Below are 26,866 nucleotides of genomic sequence, written 5' to 3'. Positions count from 1 at the left end.
ATCATCACTACCTACACCACGGTTATCCCCACACACAAGTACAACACAAATCCCCCATATACAGTACACACACACACAAGGAAACACACAGATCCCCCATGTAGCCTACCCAGGCAGTTGGGGAAAGTGCAGTTAGTGAACACCTATTCAGGCTGACATGGCACACGAGGGTGTGGTGTGGCCAGTGCCACGATCGGCCACCTTTTGTCTCCCCAGTGCTGATGTTTACACACTGCGATGGGTATCAGTTAAGACTGAATATGCAATAACAAAGCTACACCTAATCGCAGAATCTGAATATTTATACTGGAGTAAAATCCATTGAGTGCAGTAGAGACAGGACAGGAAGTTACAACCAACACAAATACACGATAAGAGTGCAAAGTATAGTGAAGGTGAACAAATAACTTAAAAATATACAAATTAAACTAAACTCTTTTTTATCTTACCAGGTAAGGCCCAGAGCTGTTATCAAATTTTTCAGAAGCGAGCTGGCCACAAATAATAGCTCGAGGAAGTGGATTATCACGTGAAAATGTATAGCAGCAAAATCATCTAAATGGATGTTTCTAAATCTGGAGAGAAAATCTGGAGAACCCAGAGATAAAATACAAGCGTCCACAGAGAGAACATGCACACTCCAACTATACAGCAGGTGTCAGGGTCGGGATCAAACCCCCGAACTCTTGCATACCAGGCGAGGAAGATAGCATCACACCACCATGGTGTCACTTAAATAAATACATAAAAGAATGCAAGTTCTACTTGCATCAATTCCCAAGCTTGGGAAAGGCAGTAAAACAACAGCAATAAACATTCCCAGATCACACCCAGACAATGACAGTCTCCCAATAAAATTGTACATTAAAATTGAATTATTGATACGTTAAGCATTCCGAGGCTGTTGAAGTGCTGTTATTTGGTATACAGATATATGTATACGGAAAGATTAGAAATATCAAGTGTATTTATTTAGCCAGGTTTTTAACCTGGATAGTTCATTTGCAAGTGTAATCTGAGACACCAAAATAGAAAACTAATAAATTAGAGCAATGAAAGAGAATTCAGAGCAAAAACAACTTTTATGCAAGAAATCGACAACATTGCACAAACAATCACTCATAAATTCCTTCTAGCTAAAGTCGACTTGGAAGATTATTTTTAGACTGATCATAACGCAATTGAAAGTTAAAATACATGCATTTTAAACAGATATAGGGTGACTATTGAGGTCATAAATAGACTAGGATATGTGCATGAGTGTGATACACACCACTATGTACACACATTTATGAAAAACTTTCCTACTCAGTGAAACCATGGTGAGCTGCCAGACCATTTAAACCCCCCCGCCCGCATGCCCCCCGCCACCCCTCCCCCACAACCCCCAACATCGTTTCTATATACCACATTCATACAGGTAGGAACAAGTTCCCCACTACCCACCAGGGATTATTTGTCTGTCTGTCGTGCATAGCCACGCCCTCGATTTGTATTTCATAGAGCGCTTCGGGCGGGTTCAGTACCATGTGATGCGCCGCCCCACGCAGCTTGCGCCGCGTGACACGGATCGTACAAATGCGCTGTCCAACCAAGTTCCTACCTGCCCACTCCGAAGGAACGTGTTAAATACACTTACACATCAGAATCACCACGCTCATCAGCATTTTGGAGCCGCGTTTACCTATCGGCTCCGTGTGGAGCTCACAGAGAGCTCCCCCGCTCATTGTCGTCTCAGAGTCGGTGCCGGCAATCGGAGCCGTGGAGGTGAAATGCGTTGGGCAGCTCTGTCTGCTGCAGCGTCAGTGTCGCCTCTCAGCTTAAACATAAATACGCATGCCTCTTCGGTGATGCCATTTGCTCCCCAGCTCCTGCTTCCCCTCCGCACTTAAGTCATTGTCCATCAACCTGCAGCACAGAGAGAGGTTCACGCTGATGCGGGTTCACACGGAGACTCGGGCAGCTCCCCACAGTTCGAGACCCACGTAGCCCCCACAACAACCACGCTGGATGAACGTCTCCCCATGCCATGAGAGCTGCTTTACTATACTTCATCACACAGGTCAGTGCAGGTCTGTGATGGGAAGGACTGCAGATCTAGGATCGTAGAATAGTTCAAGGGTAGATTGTGCTGCACACCGCAGTCTGTTGCCCGCAACTTAGCTCTGCTGCCTGTGGTTATGTGCGGTGGTCAACCATCTAAGCACTATCCAGGGTCAATACTGCTTACTTTGCAGATTTGAGATCGGGGGCATTCCCAGTGGTTTGGCCATGTGCCTGCATCTGATATAATGAATATTACATACACTGGAATACATCCACTACTAATCCCACTTCTGACAATGGCTCTGATAGCAAATAAACGTCATATGCAGGAGGCCCATTGCCCAAAACGTTGCCTTTTCCATATTTGTTCTGTTAAGGCCACAGTGTTACTAACGAATATAAGTTGTATTCTTGGTTCTTTCGGTAAAGTCACATAGAAGGGAAATAATAAAATAATAAAAATAACAATTTGTTGTTATGTTTTATTTACTTATTTTTATTATTTCCCTTGTACGTGACTTTACCGAATGAACCAAGAATATGAATCCCTGCAGTCACGAAAGCTTTAAATTGGATATCGAAGTTATTTTGTCTGTAGCAACAGAGCACATGTGAGACACGAGTAGCAGAGCGTACCCGAGCACCCTCAATGCTTTGTTGGTGATCACGATGTCATGAAGAGCTGGGATCGATTTGTCCATCAGTGAGCAGCCCTGCAGGCTACAGGGAGAGAAGGAGGCACTGAGTGGGGTGAAATTGGAAAATAAAAAGTGTACACTCACAAGAAATGGAGAGACACTCAACATCCTTCAATAAAATTACAAGGGAGTAAATCTCGTAGAATCAGTTAAACAAAGAGGTAGGGAGTGATCATTGCGGACCCAGCAACGCAACCCTACTTGTCTATTATTTGTTTAATGCGGCTTTGTCCAACACGGCATTTTCCAGGAACATAACACCTCGCATTCGGCGAGGTCTGCCTGTGCGATATATTGTATTAAACATTGCGTTGGTCCATGAAAGGCCACTGTAGATACAGGCAGTCAGAATGAAAATCTGAATATTTAAATTGGAGAATCCGAAAGCTATAAAGCAGCTCATTATCACAGAAGCCCACGCTACCCATTACGAGGCCAATGCTGGTTTAAACTGTATATTGGGTAAGGATAAAAATAATGTTAAAATGTATAGGGTCGGCGTATAAGAGTCATTGGTGACTTTATGGCTTTAATAAGGATCATGTTGTTGTGTTATTAATATAAACGTATGGGTGGCCAATTAATGTCAAGCTTGCAGCCGTTCGTTATATTAAATTCTTAATTTAAATTTATAACGTTAAACACAGATGATCATCGATTATATCCAGAGCGTGCCTATCTGGCTTCCAACATCTGGTGAAACCGGTAAAACCTCTCCAAAGGCTGTACCATTCCGACGACCTCCACCATGTACGTGACAAAACAAGTAGCTATGCTTTATTTCAGGATCAAATACATTATACAGTACATTACACACTACATACAACTTAAACAATGAAAATACTGCACATATCTAAATGTCTCATGACTAATAACTACAGTCATAGAAACAGAAAACATAGTGTGATCTGGCGAAAATTGTGTGCAATTCGGCGTTCGCCAGAGCACCGATCTGAAGGCTGCATCAGTCCGGCGATTGTCAAACGCAAGTTGTTGTTGTCAAACACAAGTTGTTGTCAAACACAAGTTGACGTCACATACAAGTTGTTGAACAAGAGCGTAGTACGCACATCAGCCCTTGCGGAGTCTTCAATATAAGAGTGGTGAGTGCGGTACAGTAAATACAGTAACTTTTTACAGCAGGATATACATTTTTCTTTGTAGATTTATTTCAAGAGATTTTCACATCGCAAACTATTTTAAAACACTAAATATATACAGAACACTTTAAAATATAATTTTCAAGAAAATGCAAAAATAAGCTATTTTAAACAATGATGCGATTATCGAGTGTTTTTGAAAATCCGGCACCCCCTTCCCCCCGAAGCCGCCAGATAATCGATGATCTACTGTATTAGCATAATATAGTTTGAAACAATATCATTGGTTAGAGTAGGTAACGTGACAATTGTAATGCTCTTGTGATTTAATAGTGGTTTAAAGTGCTGTAATAAGTGTGGCTAATAACTTAATTGATGCACACAAAAGAAAGTTATAATAGACGTTAAAATACTGTACATTATTATGCTATACCGAGTATCTTTGTGTTTTGTGTCCGCATATGTGTATATATTTGTTTAGGTGTACTTATATAAGCGTGTGTGCATCAGGACATTACTCACTATAACTTCTCCAAACTCCCTTCGCTCCCCAACATCCCGTCCGCTAAAAGTCGGAGTCCGCTGTCTCCGATGTAGTTGCCACACAGCCTAAACCCGCGTGGACGGGAGAAGGGACAGCGCTGACTCACTGAGCCCACGGGAACCGCGGAGTCAAACACGTGGTGAGTGAAGGACACTCACAATGGTGGTGAACATGACCACAGCACACACGTTCACGAGCAAAGCTGCTCATTGTTTAATGCTTCTGTGTTATACATTTTATATATAACACGTGGCATTCACAAATATCAGTTTAATCACAATCATCCATTCAATTATACTGCACTGTACCTTTCTAATCTGAAAAGTGTTTGTGTTCTCTCAACACAAAGTTAAAACAGAGGGTCACACAAGTACATTTTCATCGAGGAACACAGGGAGATGTTTACAATTAATTAATGTATCTACTAACAATATGAATATTGCTTTAGCCTACGTGTTAAATTAAACAAATGTGTTAAGATTACAGTAAAACATTTTGAAAGTGGACTCGATTAAGCAGGACAGCAAGATTAAATGTGTTCACATTTAAATGTTTACTTCACGACTCGTTGCACCAACAATTAGCACAGTTCGTGCACAGAACACATGCGAGAAACGAACAGCAAAGCTTACTCAAGACTCTTCAATCCTGTGTTGGCCTTGATGATGACACTGAGAGAGGAACCCGACTTGTCCATCAGTGAACACTCACGCAGGCTGCAGGGAGAGAAGAGACGGTTAGTGGGGGCAGAGAGGATGGGTGGAGGGTCTGGGCACAGAGCGGGGGGATGGTGAGGGGTGGTGAGAGGTGGTGGTGGTTGACGGGACAGTGGTTGAGGGTCCTATTTGTGAAGACTTTGCACATATTCTTGTGTATTTCGGTAAAATCAAGTAGATAGGTTTAAATAAAATAACAAAGATCACAAAAACTACGTTTCGATCGCAACACAAGCGATCGTCATCAGGAGAAAAAATGGCGGGAAAGCTGCTGTGGCAGGCTGTTTTAAAGGTTTGAAATGGGTGCAGTCCAAGGGTCATATGGGTGACTTGTGTTGCGATCGAAACGTCGTAGTTTTTTGTTATTTTATTTGAACCTATCTACTTGACTTTACCGAAAGACCCAAGAACATGAATTCCTGAAATCACGAAAGTTTTGAGTAAAAATGTAATCTATGACGTTAAATACAGATGATCATCGATTAAATCCAGTTCGTGTTTATCTGGCTTCCAACATGCGGTGAAACCGCCGCAAAGGCTGGACCAGTCCGGCGATCGGCACCATGTGCGTGACAAAACAAGTAGCTTTGCTTTATTTCAGTGTCAAATAATATATACAGTACATTATACACGACATACAACAACTTAAACAATGCAAACATTGCAAGTGTATAAATGTTTCATGACTAATGACTACAGTAACAGTAAACATACAGTGCGATCCGGCAAAAATTGCGTGCAATTCGGCGTTCGCCAGAGCACCGATCTGAAGGCTGCATCAGTCTGACGATTCTCAAACACAAGTTGTTGTCAAACACAAGTTGTTGTCGTCAAACACAAATTGTTGTCGTCAGACACAAGTTGTTATCAAACACAAGTTGTTATCAAACACAAGTTGTTATCAAACACAAGTTGTTGTTGTTAAACACAAGTTGTCGTCAAACACAAGTTGTTGAACAAGAGCGTAGTACGCACATCACCCCATGCAGAGTCTTCGATATTGGAGTGGTGAGTGCGTTAAAGTAAATACAGTCACTTTTTACAGCAGGATATTTATTTCGTTTATTTGTATAATTATGTAAACGATTTTTATATCGTAAACTATTTAAAACACTAAATATATACAGAGCACCTATAAACATCTTATTCAATAATGTGCAAAAATAAGCTATTTAAAATAATGACGCGATTATCTGGTGTTATTGAAAATCCAGTACCCCCTTTCCTCCGAAGCCGCTGGATATAATCGATGATCTACTGTATTAACACAATATAGTTTGAAACAATATGATTGTTTAGAGTAGGTAATGTGACAATTGTATTGTTATTTTATAGTGGTTAAATGTGCTGGAATAAGCGTGGCTAATAACTTAATTGATGAGTGCATACAAAATAAAGTTATAAAAGACGTTAAAATACAACATTATGCAACTTGCTTATTAGCCCGTCCTAGGACGGAAGCTGTAATATTTACTAACAAAAATGAGCAGAGTATAATTGTATATTGTGTTAATTGAATGACAGTGAATCTTGCACGAAAGTTTGTCATAAAACACTTCACTGCATTTCACAATAGCACTGTATATAACTGACCTTAAATTTGTTCTAATTCACTGCTCTGATACTTTATTCTCTTCTGCTTTCGGTTGCTGGGGTTCGAATAAATTGTATTGCAGTACTGTACATTATCTGGAAAATCACCGAGAAATGTCTATTTAACTAAAATGTAGAAGCATGAATTAGACTTACCTTTTGTTTCAAGTGCTGAAGAAAAAATAAAGACCCCAAATCCACTTTGTTGCTGCGTATAATTATTTATTAGATTCAATTTCAATAAAAAAAAAACGTCAAATTTAAAGCGAATTTGTGAAAAAAATATATTTCCGCTCGACCTTCTTAATGACGGGGGGTGCGGCACGTGGAGTGACGTCACGTGCGGGACGCAACTCCGTCATTAATAATCATGAGCGAATGACGTCACTCCACATGGAGCTTCCAACCCTCATCAATAATCATGAGCTGATGACATCACTCATGTGGACCACGCCCCCCACTCATTAATAATCATGAGCTGATAACGTCACTCACGTGGACCCCGCCCCCCACCCCCTCATTAATAATCAAGAACGATGACGTCACTCCACATGAAGCCCCCCCCCCCTCACCTTCTGTAAAGAAATGTCTGCGTATAGTTATTTATTTGTTTAACTTTCAATAAAGAAAAGTCGAATTTAAAGCGAATTTGCGTTAAAAAAAATCCGCTCGACCTGTGTGAGTGTTAAAATCCACCCGCTCATGATTATTTTATTATTAATTAGAGGGGGGGGGGAGTGTGGCATGTGGAGTGACGTCACGCGCGTTACACACATTTCTGGGCTATTATAGTAGTAATACTGTGTTGTGTCCACATGTGTGTATATATTTGTTTAGGTGTACTTATATTAATGTGTGTGCATCAGGACATTACTCACTATAACGTCTCCAAACTCCCTTCTCTCCCCAACATCCCGTCCGCGAAAAGCTGGAGTCCGCTGTCTCCGATCTTGTTCTCACGCAGCCTAAACCCGGGTGGACGGGAGAAGGGACAGCGCTGACTCACTGAGCCCACGGGAACCGCGGAGTCAAACACGCGGTGAGTGAGGGACACTCACAATGGTGGTGAACATGACCACAGCACACACGTTAATGAGCAAAGCTGCTCATTGATTAATGCTTCTGTGTTATAAATTTTATATATAATAGGTGGCATTCACAAATATCAGTTAATCACAATCATCCATTCAATTATACTGCACTGTACCTTTCTAATATGAAAAGTGTTTGTGTTTTCTCAACACAAAGTTATAACAGAGGATCATACAAGTACATTTTCATCGAGGAACACAGGGAGATATTTACAATTAATGTATCTACTAACAATATGAATATTGCTTTAGCCTACGTGTTAAATTAAACAAATGTGTTAAGATTACACTAAAACATTTAAAAAGTGGACTCAATTAAGCAGGACAGCAAGATTAAATGTGTTCACATTTAAATGTTTACTTCACGACGCGTTGCACCAACAATTAGCACAGTTCGTGCACAGAACACATGTGAGAAACGAACAGCAGAGCTTACACGAGACTCTTCAATCTTGTGTTGGCCTTGAGGATGACACTGAGAGAGGAACCCGACTTGTCCGTCAGTGAACACCCAAGCAGGCTGCAGGGAGAGAAGAGACGGTGAGTGGGGGCAGAGAGGATGGGTGGAGGGTCTGGGCACAGAGTGGGGGATGGTGAGGGATGGTGAGAGGTGGTGGTGGTTGGTGGGACAGTGGTTAAGGGTCGTGTTTGTGGAGACTGTGCACATATTCTTGGGTATTTCGGTAAAGTCAAGTAGCTGGATTCAAATAAAATGACAAAGATAACAAAAAACTACGACGTTTCGATCGCAACACAAGCGATCATCATCAGGAGAAAAAAGGGTGGGAAAACTGCTGAGGCAGGCTGTTTTAAAGGTTTGAAATGGGTGTAGTCCAAGGATCATATGGGTGACTACACCCATTTCAAACCTTTAAAGCAGCCTGCCTCAGAAGCTTCCCCGCTCTTTCTCCTGATGACGATTGCTTGTGTTGCGATCGAAATGTCGTAGTTTTTTGTTAAGTTTATTTGAAACCTATCTACTTGACTTTACAGATAAACCAAAGAATATGAATTTCTGCAATCACTAAAGTTTTAAGTCAAAATGTAATCTATGACGTTAAATACAGATGATCATCGATTATATCGAGTTCATGTTTATCTGGCTTCCAACATCCGGTGAAACCGGTAAAACCGCTCCAAAGGCTGTACCAGTCCGGCGATCGGCACCATGTGCGTGACAAAACAAGTAGCTATGCTTTATTTCAGTGCCAAATAATATATACAGGACATTATACACTACATACAACTTAAACAATGAAAATACTGCACGTATATAAATGTTTCATGACTGATAACTACAGTAACAGAAACAGTAAACATAAAGTGCGATCTGGCGAAAATTGCGTGCAATTCGGCGTTCGCCAGAGCACCGATCTGAAGGCTGCATCAGTCCGACGATTCTCAAACACAAGTTGTCAAACACAAGTCGTTGTTGTTAAACAGAAGTTGTTGTTAAACACAAGGTGTTGTCAAACACAAGTTGTTGTAAACACAAGTGGTTGTTAAATACAAGTAGTTGTTGCCAAACACAAGTTGTTAAAAAACACAAGTTGTCATCAAACACAAGTTGTTGTCGTCAAACACAAGTTGTCAAAAAACACAAGTTGTTAAAAAACACAAGTTGTTGTCATCAAACACAAGTTGTTAAAAAACACAAGTTGTTGACAAGAGCGTAGTATGCACACCACCCCATGCAGAGTCTTCGAAATTGGAGTGGTGAGTGCGGTACAGTGAATAGTCACTTTTTACAGCAGGATATTTATTGTCTTTGTATATTTATTTAAGCGATTTTCATATCACAAACACTTTTAAAAGAGTCGTAACCCTCCACCACCCGACACGGCCAATCAGTAAAAAAAGTGTCACGTTGACAAAAGACAAATAGTTCACTGCTTTAGCCCACCGGTGTGTTGAAGCGTGAAACCACAACATTTACAATTTAAGTACGACGTTTCGCTGGTAATTGCGGTTTTTAAATTTTATTCAGTATCTCGGCGGTGACAACAAACCGAAAAACAAACCGAATCCCGAGGGGGCGCCCCCTCACTCGCGCCCTAAAGGTCCCGCTCAGTCACCGACCCATCCTCTGGGCCGGGATCACCCGTGCCACAGCATCGGAGGGGAAGCCTCCCCTTCCAGCCACGCACACCTTCACCCCCCGGATGCCGGCGAGGACCTCCCACCCCCCCCGCCCTAGCCCACCCTGGGCAGCGGCCACTTCCATCGTTCCCTTGCGGCCTCGCGCCCCATTTTCCCTTGGTCCATCTCTACCACCCTTTCCAACAGTCTCTTCGCAGCATAGCATGTCTCCAACGGGGACGTCAGGGACCCCTCCAGCCCCTTCTTTCGCGCTTTCCACAGCGCCTCTTTCGTCGCTCCTATTACAGCCCACACCCGGTCCCTGTCCTCCCTCCCCACCCCCCGCAGCTCTCCCCACATGACGTCCCGTGCCGTCACCCTTGATAGAGCGAAACGGGCCAGCAACGGCTTACTCCTCCTCCAGACTTCCTGGGCGAAAGGGCACGCCATCATCACATGCGCCGCAGTTTCATCCGCGTTGCAGCCCCTCGGGCACTTGGGGGTATGCGCCATTTGGCGGCTGTACAAGAAACCCCGCGTCTCCAACCTGTCTCGGACAGCCAGCCATGACAGGTCCCGCTGCTCCTTCGTGAGCACTGCCGACGCCACATTCCTCCAAATCTTCCCGTGCGTCTCCCTCCTCGCACCGGCCACCTCGTCACAGGCCTCCTCCTTCTCCGCCGCAGCCCGCACCTCCCTGGGGGCCCACCGACCCCCCCACCGGCTCAGGCCGTGCTGCCCGACGTAGCTCCCCACCACGTCGCTAACCCAGCCCCCCGGCCAGTCCAAAGGGGTGCTCCTTCCTGCCTCAGTCATCCCGAGCCCCCGCAACCGCCACGTCAGTCGGTACCTCATATACCACACTGCCTTGCCCCGCGGCTCCGCAGAGAAGAACAGCCGCAGCGCATTGCAGACAAAGGTCGATTGCAGGGTATACCCCACATTTGGGGCACCCCTCCCCCCATTCTGGACCTGCAGACACACCACGGCCCTCCTCACCCTCTCCATCCCTCCCCCCCAGATAAACCTGAAAATCGCCGTGGTCAAGGCCTTAGCCTCCCTCCCACCTGGCGGGAACACCTGCGCCAAGTAGTTTAGGGGTGGTAATATTTCTGTTTTAACCACCATAATTCTACCGGCCATCGTGAGCCGCCTCCCAGCCCACTTACCTAGGCAGCCCTTTGCCTTCCTCACCCCCTTCTCCCAGTTACCTTCCCCCATCCTATCCCCACAGAAAAACACCCCCAGTATCTTTATCCCCTCTGTTTGTAGACTCAGCTCCGGCGGCCGACCCTCGAAAAGCCTCGGGTCTCCAAAAACCATGAGCTGACTTTTCCCCACACTGACCTTCAATCCGGAGGCCGCGCAGAACCTCCCCATCCCCTCCATTGCCCTCCATACCGATGCCAGGTCCCTGCATAGCACGGCCACGTCGTCCATGTACAGGGTCACCTTTCCCTGCTCCTTGCTCCCCGGTATTACCACCCCCCCAATCCTCTGGTCATTCCTTATCATCTGCGCCAGCGGCTCCATGCACATGACAAATAGCACTGGGGACATCGGGCATCCCTGCCGCACCCCCGATCCCACTGGGATGATCCCGGAGCATTCCCCATTTATCAGGAGCCTGGCCCTGAGCCCCCCATAGAGTCGCTTCACCCACTCCACCAGGGGCCCGCACACCCCCATCCTCTCCATCACCGCCAGCATGAATTCATGAGAGAGGCGGTCGAAGGCCTTGTCCAGGTCCAGACTTAGGATCCCCAACGGACACCCCCTCTCTCTCTCGCCTTCAATTGCCTCCCTCAAGACCACCAAAGTGTCCGCGATCCTCCTCCCCGGGACCGCACACGTCTGGTCCGGCCCCACCACCTCACCCACCACCTTCCCCAGTCGCCCTGCCACCACCCTTGCCACGATCTTATAGTCCGCGTTCAGGAGGGTTATTGGCCTCCAACTTCCCAGGTCCCTACGCTCCCCCTTCCCTTTATAAATCAGTGTCACCAGGCCCTCCTGCATGTCGTCCGGTACCTGCCCCTCCTCCAACGTTTCCCTACAAATTTGCACAACATCCTCCTTCAGGAGTTCCCAGAATTTTATGTAAAAGTCCGCCGGGATCCCGTCCGGGCCTGGGGTCCTGTTCTTGTTCAGCCCCTTCACCGCCCCTTCCACTTCCTCCCATTGAACCCTCTCCCCTAGCGCCTCCGGGTTCTCAACCCTCTTCGCCAATGCTCCCAGCAGCTCCTCCCGCCGCCCCCCATCTATCCCTTTCCCTTTATACAACTCCCCATAAAAGTCCTCCGCTACACTAATCATCCCTTCCGTCGTCACCTGTCTACCCCTAGTAGGACTAACCAGCTCCCTCATTTCATTGTCTCCCTCCCTACCCGCCTTAAGGAAAAAACGTGTACACTGCTCCCTATCCTCTGTTGCCCTGACCCTCGCCCTATACACTAATTGCCTAGCCCTCTTTTCCAGGACTGAGGCTACCCTCCCCTTCATCTCCGCTATCCTTTCTCCCACCGGGAACCCTAGCCCTAGCAGCCCATACAGCCTTTCTAACCTAGCGTTCCATTGTCTCAAATCCCTACCCACCCCCTTTCTTCTACTGTAACACTGAAAGAACGTTCTGATCCTACACTTTACATGCCCCCACCACTCCACCCTCGTGGGGAAGCACACCTGCAGCGTCCTCCAGCTGGCATACGCTCGCTTGAAATCCTCCACCAACTCCTGCTCCGCCAGCAAGCCCACATTCATCTTCCACACGCCCTTCCCCCTCTTCACCCCCCCCGGGATCACAAGCTCCGCCACCACCATTCTGTGATCCGAGAGGGGAAAAGGTTCCACCCCCGCGCTGCCCACGTTTACCTTGTCGGAAACGAAGATAAAGTCAATGCGTGACTGTGCTCCCCCACTCTTGTCCGCCCACGTGAACTCTAGCCGCGTGCCGTGCATCCTCCTGAACGTATCCACCATCCCAAAGGTCCCCATCAGCTCCCTCAGTTCCCTGGAAGAGGAATCTAACTTCCTCCTCCCCTTTACCGACACCAGGTCCGCCAGGCCTAACGGGCAATTAAAATCGCCCCCCACGATGACCTGCCTCCTGGTGGCCAGTAGGCCCGCCAGGCTCTCCCACACCTCCTTCCTTTCCATGCACCGTACCGGGGCGTACACGTTTATCAGCCGAAGCTGCACGCCCTGGTAAGTAGCGTCTAGACAGAGAAGCCGACCCGGTATTATTTCCTGGGTCCCTTCTACACTCATTCCCCGTCTTCCTATAAGGGTGACCACACCTGTGCACCTGCTCTCGTTGCTGCCAGACCAAAAGTACTGTCCCTTCCATCCGTCCAGCAGAGCCTCCGACCCTAGGGTGTAGGGGAGGTGACATTCCTGGAGGAAGATTACATCGCTTCTGGTGAGCTGCAGCCACTGCATGATTGCCCCCCTCCTTCCCTTCCCCTTCATCCCTCTCACATTGACCGATGCTGCGGATATGTCCATGCCGGGGCGTGATTTATCCCGTGTCGGACTCCGGCGCGCGCTCCCTCCTCCTGCCTTTGCCCGCCTTTCCCTTAACCGTTTTCCTCCCCTTTGATTTACGGGGCTTTCCCCGGATCAAACGTTCCCCCCCTTCCCCCCACCTCCACCCCGACTCTCCCGAGTCCGGCGTGGATCCTGAAGGGCTCGTGTCTTCCTGGGGACTAGCTCCTATCAGGACTCTGTCCCGCTTCCTTTTCCTCCCCCCCACTTCCTCCCATGCTTCATCCGCCCCTTCCTCCACCCGCTGCCCCACCTCGCCCTCCTCTCCTGTCACCTCCGACCAGTTCCCCAGCGGCGTTCCCGAGTCCTCCATGCTGTCTCCCCTTCCCTCCTTCGCCCCCTCCAGTGGTGGTGGTGCTCCCTCCCCCGCCGATCCCCCTCCCTCCCCCTCCATGCCGTCTCCCCTTCCCTCCTCCGCCCCCTCCAGTGGTGGTGGTGCTCCCTCCTCCGCCGATCCCCCTCCCTCACCCTCCTCGGGGGGCCGCGGTTCCTCCACCTCCCCTTTCCCTTCCCCTTCCCGCTCCCGGTTCGCTTCCCGTTCGGCAGCCTCCGTCGCCTCCTCCACCTGGCCACTCCGCCATGCCCGCGCCCTGTTAGCGTATGATTCTGGGCAGGTCCTGTACAAATGCCCTCTGCTGCCGCACAGGTTGCAAAGGGCTGGCTCCCCGCACTCCTCCACCGTGTGGTCCAGCGCCCTGCACCTGTAGCAAACGCGCGCCACGCATGCTGCTGCCAGGTGCCCCCCTCCCCCACACCTCCTGCACAGCTTTGGCTGTCCCGCGTACACCACATAGCCCCTGTTTCCGCCGATGTTCAGAGCACTCGGGACATGCTTCAGTGCCCCCCCCTCCGTCTTCAGACGCACCCTCCACTGCCTGGCCCCCGTCCATATCCCCGCCGCATCCAGCACCCTCTTGCAGCCCGACAGGACCACACAGTGCTGCCGCAGCCACACCTCCACGTCCTGATCATGCAACGCTTCATTATAAAGGAACACGGTCACGACCTTCGTCTCCAGGTCCGATAGCAACCGCGTCCTCATAGACGCCAGCGGCTTCTCCCCCGCCTTCTCCTCGAAACGGGCAAGGAATTTTTGCAGCAGGATGTTGGTGGTGAAGCTCACGTCGAATGCCCTCCCCCCCGGCAGGGCAATCAGGCAGTACAAGTCCTCCACCTCCACCTGCAGCATTCCCAGCACAACCGACCTCACGAAGGTTGTCCTGTCCAGGGTGACCCCCTCTTCCACATCTTCCTTAAACTCGACCCGCACGCAGTTGTGCCTCTTGGCCTGCAACGGGGTCAGGCCCGCCCCAGCTCCACCGCGCCACCTCCCCGCTCCCCCGCCGGGCCTCCCCGCACCCACCGGGCCAACCCCCGCCGTCTTCTCTCTCCACTGCCCCCCTCCCGGCCCCTGGGCTGCGGGCGCCTCTCCTGCCCCTTCCTCCCCCTTCCGATCGGGGGTACTCCCACCCCCTCCTCCCGGCGCTCCCCCTCGTTCTCCTCCCCGCTCCTCCCTCCCCGCGCTCCCCAACCCCTCCACCCCCCCCACTCTCTTCCCTTGTTGCGCCTCACCCGACATCACCCTCGCACCAGACGGGCCCGCCCCGCTCCTACGGTCTCTCGCAGCGCCCCGGGTGTCTTCCTCAGGCTGCGCCGTGCGCCGCGACTCCGTCTCCATCTCCATGTGCTCGCTGCAGCTGGGTCACTCCTCCCACAGCGCCCGCGGCTCCCCCACCCTCCGGCAGCAAGGCCACCCCAGACCACCCGGTCTGGGGCCCTCGCACACCCCGGGGTGGCTGGAGAACCCACGGGACACCGACGAGCCGCAGCAGTGTATCAGGGAGAACCGGTTCAGGAACGCGTTTCGCTGGTAATTGCGTTCAGCGTCATCGGGCAATTCGCCAGAATGGTGAGGCTCTGCTGTGTCTCCCGTTCTTATATAGGGCAGCAGCAGAGTGACGTCATCATTAACTCATTAACTCATCAGGTGCAAAGATTTGAGGGGGGGTTATTGTAATTATATACTTGATTAGTAATAAGGCTATTGTTACGATGCGAGTTGTAGATTAGTAATCATTTGGAATGTGTTCTATTGTGATTATGCTGCATTAATAATCAGTTAGTGCTTGTTTCCCTTATAAGGAATTGTAATGCATCTTATTTAATAATACGCTTCCAGGCCGCACTAAGCCTGTAGCTGTCTGAGCGATTAAAGTTATTTCTGTTTCTCTCAATCTCAATGGATTCTCTAATTAGTCTTTGCCAGTAGTAACTAGTTTTACACAACACTTCAACGTTGTCAAAATCAATTGAGAGTCCCTGTTGGCAGGCATGTTCTGCCACTGCCGACAGTTGTGTTTGCGATAGTTTAATATTTCTCTGGTGTTCTTTTAGTCTTACACTGACGTTACACCCTGTCTGTCCAATATAGCATCTGCCACATACACAATTAATCCGATATACACCTTCTGTTGATAATTTAGGTAATTCGTCTTTAGTGCACGTTACTAGTTGTTGAATTTTGTGTACTGTACCAAATCTTACTGTAATGTTTTGCTTTTGCAAAACACGGGCTAATTTGTCAGTTACTCTTGAGATAAATGGTATTTTTATTGTTTTAATAATCTGATCGCTTTCAGCAGTGTTGCTTTGCGATCGTGATTTGGCATTTAGTGCTCTGTTAATTTGAGCATTATTGTAGCCATTCTGTCTTAGTGCTTCTTTAACATGTTTAATCTCTCTCACTAGACTTTCATCATCTGACACTGTTTTAGCCCGATGTATGAGCGTCTTGATAAGAGAGGATTTCTGAGCTGGGTGATGATGTGATTCTGCATTCAGATAGGCATCAGTGTGCGTTTGCTTTCTGTAAACGCTGTGTGTTATTTTACCATTTAGGCCATGCCCAAGTAAAATATCCAGGAACGGGAGTGTGTTATTCACCTCCATTTCCATGGTGAACTGAATGGCTGGGTTTTGTGCATTGAGATGATTTAGAAAATCGTTAAGTGTATCTTTACCATGTGGCCAGACAACCAAAGTGTCATCCACATATCTAAACCAAAAGGATGGTTTTAATGTGCTCGAGGCAAGTGCTCTGGTTTCAAAGTTTTCCATGTACAAATTTGAGAGCCCATTGCTGCTCCCTCCCTTTGTTTAAAGAATTCGCCTCTCCATAAGAAGTAAGTGTTATTTAAACAATGGTCAGCGAGTTTCGGAATATCTTTTGGTAAATCTGTATTCTTTACCAGTGTATCAAGTAATTTAAGCGACTCGCTCACTGGAACCTTAGTGAATAGCGAAATCACATCAAAACTCACCAAAATATCATTAGGGTTAAGTTTAATATCTTTGATCATATTCACAAGATGTTCTGAATTTCTTATGAATGATGATGTCCTACCGATGTAGGGCTGTATTTGTTTAGTTACATATTTTGCTAATTTGTATGTGGCAGAGCCAATTGTACTGACTATGGGTCGTAAAGGGATGCCGATTTTATGGATCTTTGCTAGCCCATACAGTCTAGGTGGTTTTGAAGCCCTTGGCTTAATTAGGAATTGCTCATTTTTTGGGATTAATGAATTTGCAATGATTGCAGTAGTCTTACGTTCCAGAGTATTAGTTGGATCTCGCTTAATTTTAATGTAGGTACTTCCCTCTAATAAATCTTTAATTTTATTATCATAATCGGCTCGTGACATCACTACAGTAGTGCGGCCCTTATCAGCTGCTAGGATTTGAATATCTTTATTTAGACGAAGCTCTCTTAAGGCTTTTGCCTCGTTCGAGCTAATATTTACTTTCGGTACTTTACTATTCTCAATTATTTTGGCAACCTCGTGTCTAGTCATCTTTGCCTCATTATGTGGAAGGAGTCTTACTGCTGATTCTACCTCAGCAATTATCTCATCCACTGGAATTGTGCGTGGGGTAATGGCAAAGTTAATCATCTCAATGCACAAAACCCGGCCATTCAGTTAGTTCACCATGGAAATGGAGGTGAATAACACACTCCCGTTCCTGGATATTTTACTTGGGCATGGCCTAAATGGTAAAATAACACACAGCGTTTACAGAAAGCAAACGCACACTGATGCCTATCTGAATGCAGAATCACATCATCACCCAGCTCAGAAATCCTCTCTTATCAAGACGCTCATACATCGGGCTAAAACAGTGTCAGATGATGAAAGTCTAGTGAGAGAGATTAAACATGTTAAAGAAGCACTAAGACAGAATGGCTACAATAATGCTCAAATTAACAGAGCACTAAATGCCAAATCACGATCGCAAAGCAACACTGCTGAAAGCGATCAGATTGTTAAAACAATAAAAATACCATTTATCTCAGGAGTAACTGACATATTAGCCCGTGTTTTGCAAAAGCAAAACATTACAGTAAGATTTGGTACAGTACACAAAATTCAACAACTAGTAACGTGCACTAAAGACGAATTACCTAAATTATCAACAGAAGGTGTATATCGGATTAATTGTGTATGTGGCAGATGCTATATTGGACAGACAGGGCGTAACGTTAGTGTAAGACTAAAAGAACACCAGAGAAATATTAAACTATCGCAAACACAACTGTCGGCAGTGGCAGAACATGCCTGCCAACAGGGACACTCAATTGATTTTGACAACGTTGAAGTGTTGTGTAAAACTAGTTACTACTGGCAAAGACTAATTAGAGAATCCATTGAGATTGAGAGAAACAGAAATAACTTTAATCGCTCAGACAGCTACAGGCTTAGTGCGGCCTGGAAGCGTATTATTAAATAAGATGCATTACAATTCCTTATAAGGGAAACAAGCACTAACTGATTATTAATGCAGCATAATCACAATAGAACACATTCCAAATGATTACTAATCTACCACTCGCATCGTAACAATAGCCTTATTACTAATCAAGTATATAAATACAATAACCCCCCCCCCTCAAATCTTTGCACCTGATGAGTTAATGAGTTAATGATGACGTCACTCTGCTGCTGCCCTATATAAGAACGGGAGACACAGCAGAGCCTCACCATTCTGGCGAATTGCCCGATGAGGAGGGCCCCGACCGCGGCTGGTTTGTATCTACCGTGTCTCTGCTGGTGTCGTGTCTAGTCTCGGCTCCCTGGCTGCCTGGCCAGTGGCAGCCTCGCAGGCCCTCGGGGCCATGGCGACCAAGCGATCTGGGGTGGTGAGCCAAGAGGCGGAGGATGGTGCGATGAGACGGCCTGGAGGAGGGAGACCCGCAGAGGAGAGGGACGAGGCGCGAACGTCGACCTCGAGGCGAGCGGAGGAGGACGCCTGGTGGCAGCGGAGGAGGACGCCTGGTGGCAGCGGGCGAGGAAGGGAGAGGAGCCGACGAGGAGTAGGATGGTGTCGGCCAGCCCAGGAGAGGAGGCGGAGGAAGCACCGAGCTCGGCGGGCCTGCAGGCGCAAGGTGCCCAAAGCGACGCTGTCCAGGCAAGTCCTGGACCTGTGGGGGCAGGGCGGCCCGAGGAGCGCGCAGGGCGGTGGCGCGGAGGTTCGGCAGGGAACTTCACCCCGCTACACGCTAAGAGGCATAACTGCGTGCGGGTGTCCTTTAAGGAGGACGTGCCAGAGGAGGTCACGATCGACAGACCGAGGTTCGTGCGGTCAGTGATGGTCGAAACTCTGAAGGTGGATCCGGCAGATCTGTTTTGCTTGATAGCCTTGCCAGGTGGCAGGGCTTTTGACGTGAGCTTTAAGACAAGTAGCTTACTGCAGCGTTTTATGACTTTGTTCGAGGAGAAGGCGGGGGAACGGCCACTGTCACTGCTGAAGCTCCAACTGCTCTCTGAGCTCGATACAAAAGTGGTCACCATATTTTTGTACAACGAGGCTCTGCCAGACCACGACGTCGAGGTGTGGCTGAGGCAGCACTGCCTGGTGCTTTCGGACAGTAAGCGGGTCCAAGACTCTTTAGGGATCTGGACGGGCGCCAGGCAATGGCGAGTGAGGTTGAGAACGGCAGAAGGGGCTCTGCAACACATCCCGAGCGCCCTGAACATTGGTGGCAATAGGGGCTACGTGGTGTATGCGGGGCAGCCGAAGCTCTGCAGGCGATGTGGGGGGAGTGGCCATCTGGCTGCAGCGTGCGAGGCACGGATATGTTACCGATGCAAGGCACGGGACCACGTTGTGACAGAATGCTGCGCCCCGGCATTGTGCAACCTATGCGGGAATAAAGACCACCTGTACAGGGACTGCCCGCTGTCGTACGCAAATAAGGTCCGCGCACATAGGAGCAGGGTGGCGGATGGAGAAGGGGAGGTGGCCGAGGACGGGCTGAAGCCAACGCAGCCCGGCGGGAAGATGGAGGACGGGGGTGGGGAGGTGGGCAGGCAGGGTACGCCACTGCAGGACGAGAGGGAGGAGGGGGAGATGACGTCGGAGGAAGACGCGGATCCCACGGGCCGGCAGGTGGAGCACCCTGGGGACAAGGACGAGGAGGCCGTGGGAAAACCCCCCGACCCAACGGTGGTTGACTGGGCGGAGGCGGTGGAGGCGGGAAGACGGAGAGGAGCAGCAGAGGGAGAGCACCAGGAGGGAGAAATTCAAGAGGGTGGTGAAAAGGAAGCAGAAAGCGCCGCGTGGCCCAGCGAGGTCGACCCGCCAACGGGACCTGGAGGCAACAGACTCCTCGATAGACGCGAGGTCGTCGGAAGATGGTGCCGTGGCGGCTAAGACCAACCAGGGAAGAGGGCTGCCCAAGGAGCCTAGGAGAGGGGAACAATTGCAGGGATTGGCTGACACAAACCTGTATGAACTATTGGACGACGGGTCTGGGTAGGGAGAGACGATGCTGGGTATGGACCTTACCGTAGCATCAGTAAACGTGAGGGGAATGTGGGGCAGGGCTAGGAGGGGGGCCATTCTACATTATCTACGGTCCCTGAAAAAGGACGTTTACTTTTTACAGGAGTGCCACTTGCCATACTCCCTTGGTCGAGAGGATCTGGCTAGGGACTGGGAGGGACACTGCTTCTGGTCCGGAAGCAATGTTAATAGGTGCTCAGGAGTGGTTATCCTCCTAGGTAGAAAGAACATAGAGGTGCAGGAGGCCCGAGAAGTGGTCCCGGGACGATTCCACTATGTCGATGTTGCATATGGTGGGGCGGCGGTCCGGCTGATCAATGTGTACGCCCCCACAGGCTCTCCGGAACGTGTGGAGTTGCTAGAGAACGTGGCAGCTTTGCTGCTAACACGAAGACACATCGTCATGGGGGGTGATTTTAATTGCCCTCTAACCCTGGCGGACACGCGGCCAGTCGCCGGATGTCGAAAGTTGGACCCCTCCTCTAGGAGGCTGGGGGCTTTGGTTGGAGATTTTGATTTGATTGACGCTTACCGGTCGTTACACCCAAAGCGACCAGGGTTCACGTGGTCGAGTTGTTTGGGAACCGCACACTCGAGGATTGATTTCCTCTTTGTCTCTGCCAAGGTTAAAGTGGAGAGAGTGGAAAACGAACCTTTCTCTTTTTCTGACCATAAGATGATAGCGGGGGGGCTCAGAATCCCAGATGGGCTGAGGTTGGGAAGGGGAATCTGGCGCATGAACTCGGGACTGCTGGAGGACAAAAAGGTGGTGGAGGAATTTGTCAGGCAGTACGAGGAATGGAGGAGCCTGCGGTGCTGCTTTGGCACGATAGCTGAATGGTGGGGAATGGTGAAGGGGCGAATTAAGTCCTTTTTCCAGTCCCAGAGAAGGAGGAGCGTAGGGGTTGTGTTGCGGGGATTGAATGAGAGATTGGAGGGAGGATATAAACTGATGGAACTGGGATTCCCCGTCATGGGAGAAATAAAGCAACTAAAAGATAGGATCTCTGCGGTGTGGGAGAAGCAGGCCGCGCAACTTGCATTCAGGGCTCGGGTGAAGGCGGTCGAGGAGGGTGAGCGTTGCACGCGTTTTTTCTTTAAGAAGTGCAGGAAAGCGGACAACACAATCCGAGAATTGGTTTGTCCCAGGTTAGGTAGACTCAAGAACACAGAGGGGATAACGGAGGCCGCCAGGGGTTACTACAAGGAATTGTACAGGAGCAGGCCGTCAGATGAGGGGGCGCGGAGCACACTGCTAGGGGGGGTAGAGGGCAGAATTGGATGAGGTGGTGGGGGGATTACGTCGGCACAGTGCACCAGGTTTAGATGGGATACCGGCTGAATTCTATGTTACGTTTTGGAGTACCCTCAGGGACGACATGTGGCAGATGTATAAGGAAATTACGGAGGAAGGCCCTGTGCCAGATTCAATGACAAGAGGGGTCATAACCCTTATATACAAGGGGAAGGGGGAGCGCAGCGACCTCGGGAGCTGGCGCCCGATCACCCTGCTGAACACCGATTATAAAATCCTGGCCAAAGTTATCGCGGCGCGTCTGGGGAAGGTGGTGGGGGAGGTGGTGGAGTCGGACCAGAAGTGTGCGGTTCCGGGCAGGCGGATATCCGATACCCTCGTTCTGTTGAGGGAGGTGGTGGAAACCACTGTGGAGAGGGGTAATTCATTGGGTCTACTCAGTTTGGATCAGAAGGCATTTGATAGCATCTCGCACGATTATTTGTTCGCGGTTTTGAGGCAAATGGGGGTGGGGAAACAGCTTATAGACTGGATAGGGAAGCTATATCATAAGCTCACAGGGAGCCTGCTAATAAATGGAGTCCTCTCGGAAGGGTTTCCAATTGGGTCCGGTGTGCGGCAGGGGTGCCCGATGTCGCCGGTGTTATTCATAATGTGTATGGAGCCTTTTTCCCAGGCTGTCAGGGGAAGTCGGCTGATTAGAGGGGTGAGAATGCCAGGGTGTGCGGAACCAGCAAAAATTGCAACGTATATGGACGATGTTGTCATTTTCTGTGGGAATGTTGCTTCAGTATGGGAGGCCCTAAGACTTGCGGATAGATTATTTTTGGCCTCAGGATTAAAGGTGAATGTAAGCAAAAGTGAGCTGCTGATATTCGGTGACCCCAGGTTATTTGAGGGCCGCCCGCCAGGTATAACGGTCCAGGGTGAGGGTATCAAAATCTTAGGAGTCACGTTCTATAGGGAGGACTCGGCGACTAAGAATTGGCGGGGAAAAGAGTGCATGGTGAGAGGCAGGCTGGCTGGTTGGGCAGACAGGCGCCTTTCAATGGAAGGTAGAATGTTAGTTTTGAGGGTGGAAATCCTCCCGGTACTCATCTACCTGGCCTACGTGTTCCCGCCAGGGGCGCAAATGGCAAAAAGGTTGGAGCGCCTGTTTTTCAAGTTCATCTGGGGGGGAGGGATGGACCGAGTGAAGAGAGAAACAATGTACAAACGTGCTGAGAACGGTGGGAGGGGGGCCCCGAATGTCGTGTGCATCCTTAACACGATTTTTGTCTGTAATACGCTGCGACTATATTTCTCCAATGGGCTCCAGGTGAAAGCCTCATATTATGTTCGGTATAGACTGGCGTGGCTCCTGAGACGGCTAAGCATGGCGTCGTTGCCGCGCAGCACCCCCCTGGCTTGGCCTCAGGGGTGGTTGTGCACCGCGGTAAATGAATACATCACGAAGTACGAGCCGGACCGGACGCGGGGGTCGTGGGTTCCCAGGGAAGTCCTGGCGGAAATGTCGAAAAAGGAGGTCTGCACAGAGGTGCCAGGTGCTCGGGGTACCCGGGCACGACAAATTTGGGAAAACGTAGCATCGGCAGCCCTGACCAAAAGGCAGCGGGACTTATCCTGGCTGGCCGCATGGGACAGGCTGGAGTGCAGACTATTTATGTGCTCCCGCAGATTGGCCCGCTCACCTGATTGCCCGAGAGGCTGCGGCCTGGGAGAGAGCGCTGCTCATGCCCTCGTACAGTGCCCATTTGCCCAGGAGGTGTGGGAGTTAAGCCGACCCCTGCTGTCCCATTTTTGCCCCGTAAAGGCCACAGCGCCTAATATGATTTGGGGGATGTTCAGGCAGAGAGCGGGTGGGGTCTGGGCTCAGGCATGGGCCGTCATAGGTGCCGTAAAAGAGGCCCTGTGGATGGCGCGCCAGAAACTGATTAAGGGCGCCTATATGTCGCCTCCCGAGGTGTGCCGACTGGCCAGGGGGCTGTTGGAGAGGGTGGTGGAGGTGGAGCGGGCGACAGCGGGCGGAGCAGCCACGGGCGCGAAGTGGCGGTGGCCGCTGCCCAAGTGCGGGATGGGCTAATTCGAAACGACCCCCCCCCCCCCTTTCGAGAATGAGTGGATGAACGCACCCCCCCCCCCCCCCTTTTTTGCGACGGTGAATTTTTGGTTTTTTTTCTGAGTGAAGGGTGTGAAAGAGGGGAACTTGATCGCGGCGTAGCTCGGTGCGTCGGCAGTGAAGGGGATCCCCTGTTCCCGTTACGTTTGTGTGGTTTTTCCGGTCCTTTTGGCTGTACAAAGCAGAGGCCTGCTCCTGCTTGAAAGGAAATAAAAACCTTAAATCGCCGACCGCGGCTGGGTCGTCCCTACCGTGTCACTGCTGGTGTCGTGCCTAGGCTCGGCCCCCTGGCTGCCTGGCCAGTGGTAGCCTCGCAGGCCCTCGGGGGCATGGCGACCAAGCGTTCTGGGGTGTTGAGCCGAGGTAAGCGGGCCAGTTTGGCTGCTGCAGAGGCGGAGGATGGTGTGGTGAGACTGTCTGGAGGAGGGGGACCCGCAGAGGAGAGGGATGAGGTGCGAGCGTCGACCTCGAGGCGAGCGGAGGAGGACGCCTGGTGGCAGCAGGCGAGGAAGGGAGAGGAGCCGACGAGGAGTGAAATGGTGTCGGCCAGCCCAGGAGAGGAGGCGGAGGAAGCACCGAGCTCGGCGGGCCTGCAGGCGCAAGGTGCTCAAAGCGACGCTGTCCAGGCAAGTCCTGAACCTGTGGGGGCAGGGCGGCCCCAGGAGCGCGCAGGGCAGTGGCGTGGAGGATCGGCGGGAAACTTCACCCCGATACACGCTAAGCGGCATAACTGCGTGCGGGTGTCCTTTAAGGAGGACGTGCCAGAGGAGGTCACCATCGACAGACCGAGGTACGTGCGGACGGTGATGGTCGAAGTTCTGAAGGTGGATCCGGCAGATCTGTTTTGCTTGATAGCTTTGCCAGGTGGCAGGGCTTTTGACGTGAGCTTTAAGACAAGTAACTTACTGCAGCGTTTTATGACTTTGTTCGAGGAGAAGGCGGGGGAACGGCCACTGTCACTGCTGAAGCTCCAACTGCTCTCTGAGCTCGATACAAAAGTGGTCACCATATTTCTGTACAACGAGGCTCTGCCAGACCACGACGTCGAGGTGTGGCTGAGGCAGCACTGCCTGGTGCTTTCGGACAGTAAGCGGGTCAAGGACTCTTTAGGGATCTGGACGGGCGCCAGACAATGGCGAGTGAGGTTGAGAACGGCAGAAGCGGCTCTGCAACACATCCCGAGCGCTCTGAACATTGGTGGCAATAGGGGCTACGTGGTATACGCGGGGCAGCCGAAGCTCTGCAGGCGATGTGGGGGAAGCGGCCATCTGGCTGCAGCGTGCGAGGCACGGATATGTTTCCGATGCAAGGCACGGGACCACGTTGTGACAGAATGCTGCGCCCCGGCATTGTGCAACCTATGCGGGAATAAAGACCACCTGTACAGGGACTGCCCGCTGTCGTACGCAAACAAGGTCCGGGCACATAGGAGCAGGGTGGCGGATGGAGAAGGGGAGGTGGCCGAGGACGGGCTGAAGCCAACGCAGCCCGGTGGGAAGATGGAGGATGGGGGTGGAGAGGAGGGCAGACAGGGTACGCCACTGCAGGACGAGAGGGAGAAGGGGGAGATGACGTCGGAGGAAGACGCGGATCCCACGGGCCAGCAGGTGGAGCACCCCGGGGACAAGGACGAGGAGCCCGTGGGAAAACCCCCCCGACCCAACGGTGGTTGACTGGGCAGAGGCGGTGGAGGCGGGGGAGGATGGGGAGGAGCAGCAGAGGGGGAGCACCAGGAGGGAGAAATTCATGAAGGTGATGAAAAGGAAGCGGAAAGCGCCACGCGGCCCAGCGAGGACGACCCCCAAACGGGCCCTGGAGGCAACGGGCTCCTCGACGGACGCGAGGTCGTCGGACGATGGAGGGGTGGGGACAAAGACCAACCAAGGGAGAAGGTCGGGCCCGGAGCTCAAGACTGCGGGGCAGCTGCTGGTCTTGGCAGATAAAAACTGCTACGAAATATTAGACGAAGTGTCTGAGTAGGTGGGGGGGGCAAATCTGAATGGACCTCTCCTTAGCCTCGGTAAATGTGAGGGGGATGAGGGGCAGGGCCAAGAGGAGGGCTGTGTTGAGCTACCTACAGGGCTTGAAAAAGGACGTCTACTTCCTGCAGGAGTGTGGATTGCCATACTCCCTCGGTCGGGAGGAGCTCGCCAGGGAATGGGATGGACGATGCTACTGGTCCGGTAGTAACGTTAATAAGAACTCGGGTGTTGTCATTCTCTTCGGAAGAAGGAACGTGGAAATACAGGAGACCCGAGAGGTGGTCCCGGGACGACTCCAATATATTGACGCTTCATACGATGGCGTGGCGGTCCGTCTGATCAACGTGTATGCCTCCACACGCTCCCCGGAACGAGTGGAGCTCCTGGAGAATGTGGCTGCCTTGCTACTAACAAGAAGACACATAATTGTGGGGGGAGATTTTAATTGCCCTTTGTCTCTGTCAGATACGTTGCCAGCCACCGGAGGCCGGCGATTGGACCCCTCTTCCAGGAGGTTAGCTGCCCTGATTAGTGACTTCGAACTGAAAGACACTTACCGGTTGGAGCACCCAAAACGGCCGGGCTACACGTGGTCCAGCTGTTTGGGCACTTTACACTCGAGGATCGACTATCTTTTCGTCTCTGCTAAAGTGAGGGCAGAGAGGGTGGAGATTGAACCCTTTTTCTTCTCTGACCATAAGTTGATTGCCGCGAGGCTCCGTATTCCAGGAGACCTGAGATTGGGAAGAGGGATGTGGAGACTGAATACGGGGCTGCTGGCAGACAAAAAGGTTGTGGCGGAATTCGTCAGTCAATATGAGCAGTGGAGGAGCCTACAATGCTGCTTCTCCACTATGGCCGAGTGGTGGGGGATGGTAAAGGTGCGAATTAGGGACTTTTTCCAGATCCTGGGCAGGAAGAGGAGTGTGATGGGGGCTCTGCGAAAATTGAATGGGAGATTGGAAGGAGCCTATAAACTGCTGGAAGTGGGATTTCCAGTCATGGGGGAAATAAGCCAGCTGAAAGATGAGGTTTCCGGGTTATTGCAGAGGCGCGCAGCGCAGCTCGCTTTTAGGGCGAGAGTGAAGGAGGTGGAAGAAGGTGAGCAATGCACGAGATTCCTTTTCAAGAAATGCAGGAAAGAGGACAAAACAATTCGCAAACTAATAAGACCCAGCCTAGGTAAGCTTACGCAAATGGAGGAAATAGTAGAGGCTGCGAGGGGTTACTTTAAGGAAATATACACGAGTAGACAGT

General features: G+C 50.4%; 2 protein-coding genes across 13 annotated transcripts in view; one reads left to right on the top strand and one right to left on the bottom strand.

Moving 5' to 3' along the window:
• LOC144738251 (ribonuclease inhibitor-like) overlaps window positions 1-26,866 on the bottom strand; it is a 112,195-nt gene that overhangs the window by 9,302 nt on the left and 76,027 nt on the right. For 11 of the 12 annotated variants that reach the window (XM_078621241.1, XM_078621246.1, XM_078621247.1 and 8 more), the window contains 6 exons: window positions 8,225-8,308; window positions 7,576-7,662; window positions 5,021-5,104; window positions 4,367-4,453; window positions 2,683-2,766; window positions 1,064-1,908 (listed from right to left, as the gene is read on the bottom strand). In XM_078621241.1, the coding sequence (XP_078477367.1) occupies window positions 1,821-1,908; window positions 2,683-2,766; window positions 4,367-4,453; window positions 5,021-5,104; window positions 7,576-7,662; window positions 8,225-8,308 (514 nt within the window). In that variant the 3' untranslated portion in view covers window positions 1,064-1,820. Of the gene's footprint in view, window positions 1-1,063; window positions 1,909-2,682; window positions 2,767-4,366; window positions 4,454-5,020; window positions 5,105-7,575; window positions 7,663-8,224; window positions 8,309-26,866 lie in introns of those variants that run through there. The other variant, XR_013589193.1, reaches the window with a different exon arrangement.
• Window positions 7,542-25,607, top strand: LOC144738246 (uncharacterized). Its single transcript, XM_078621237.1, has 6 exons — window positions 7,542-7,736; window positions 18,532-19,783; window positions 23,931-24,079; window positions 24,380-24,524; window positions 24,960-25,118; window positions 25,309-25,607. Exons 2-6 carry the CDS (start codon window positions 18,787-18,789, stop codon window positions 25,605-25,607), a joined length of 1,749 nt encoding a protein of 582 aa, XP_078477363.1. The 5' UTR covers window positions 7,542-7,736; window positions 18,532-18,786.

This window comes from Lampetra planeri, chromosome 79 (assembly GCF_965212315.1).
Source record: "Lampetra planeri chromosome 79, kcLamPlan1.2.h2, whole genome shotgun sequence".
Classification (NCBI taxonomy): domain Eukaryota; kingdom Metazoa; phylum Chordata; class Hyperoartia; order Petromyzontiformes; family Petromyzontidae; genus Lampetra; species Lampetra planeri.
The sequence above is the reverse complement of the archived record's forward strand: the minus strand, read 5'-3'. Positions and strand labels throughout refer to the sequence as shown.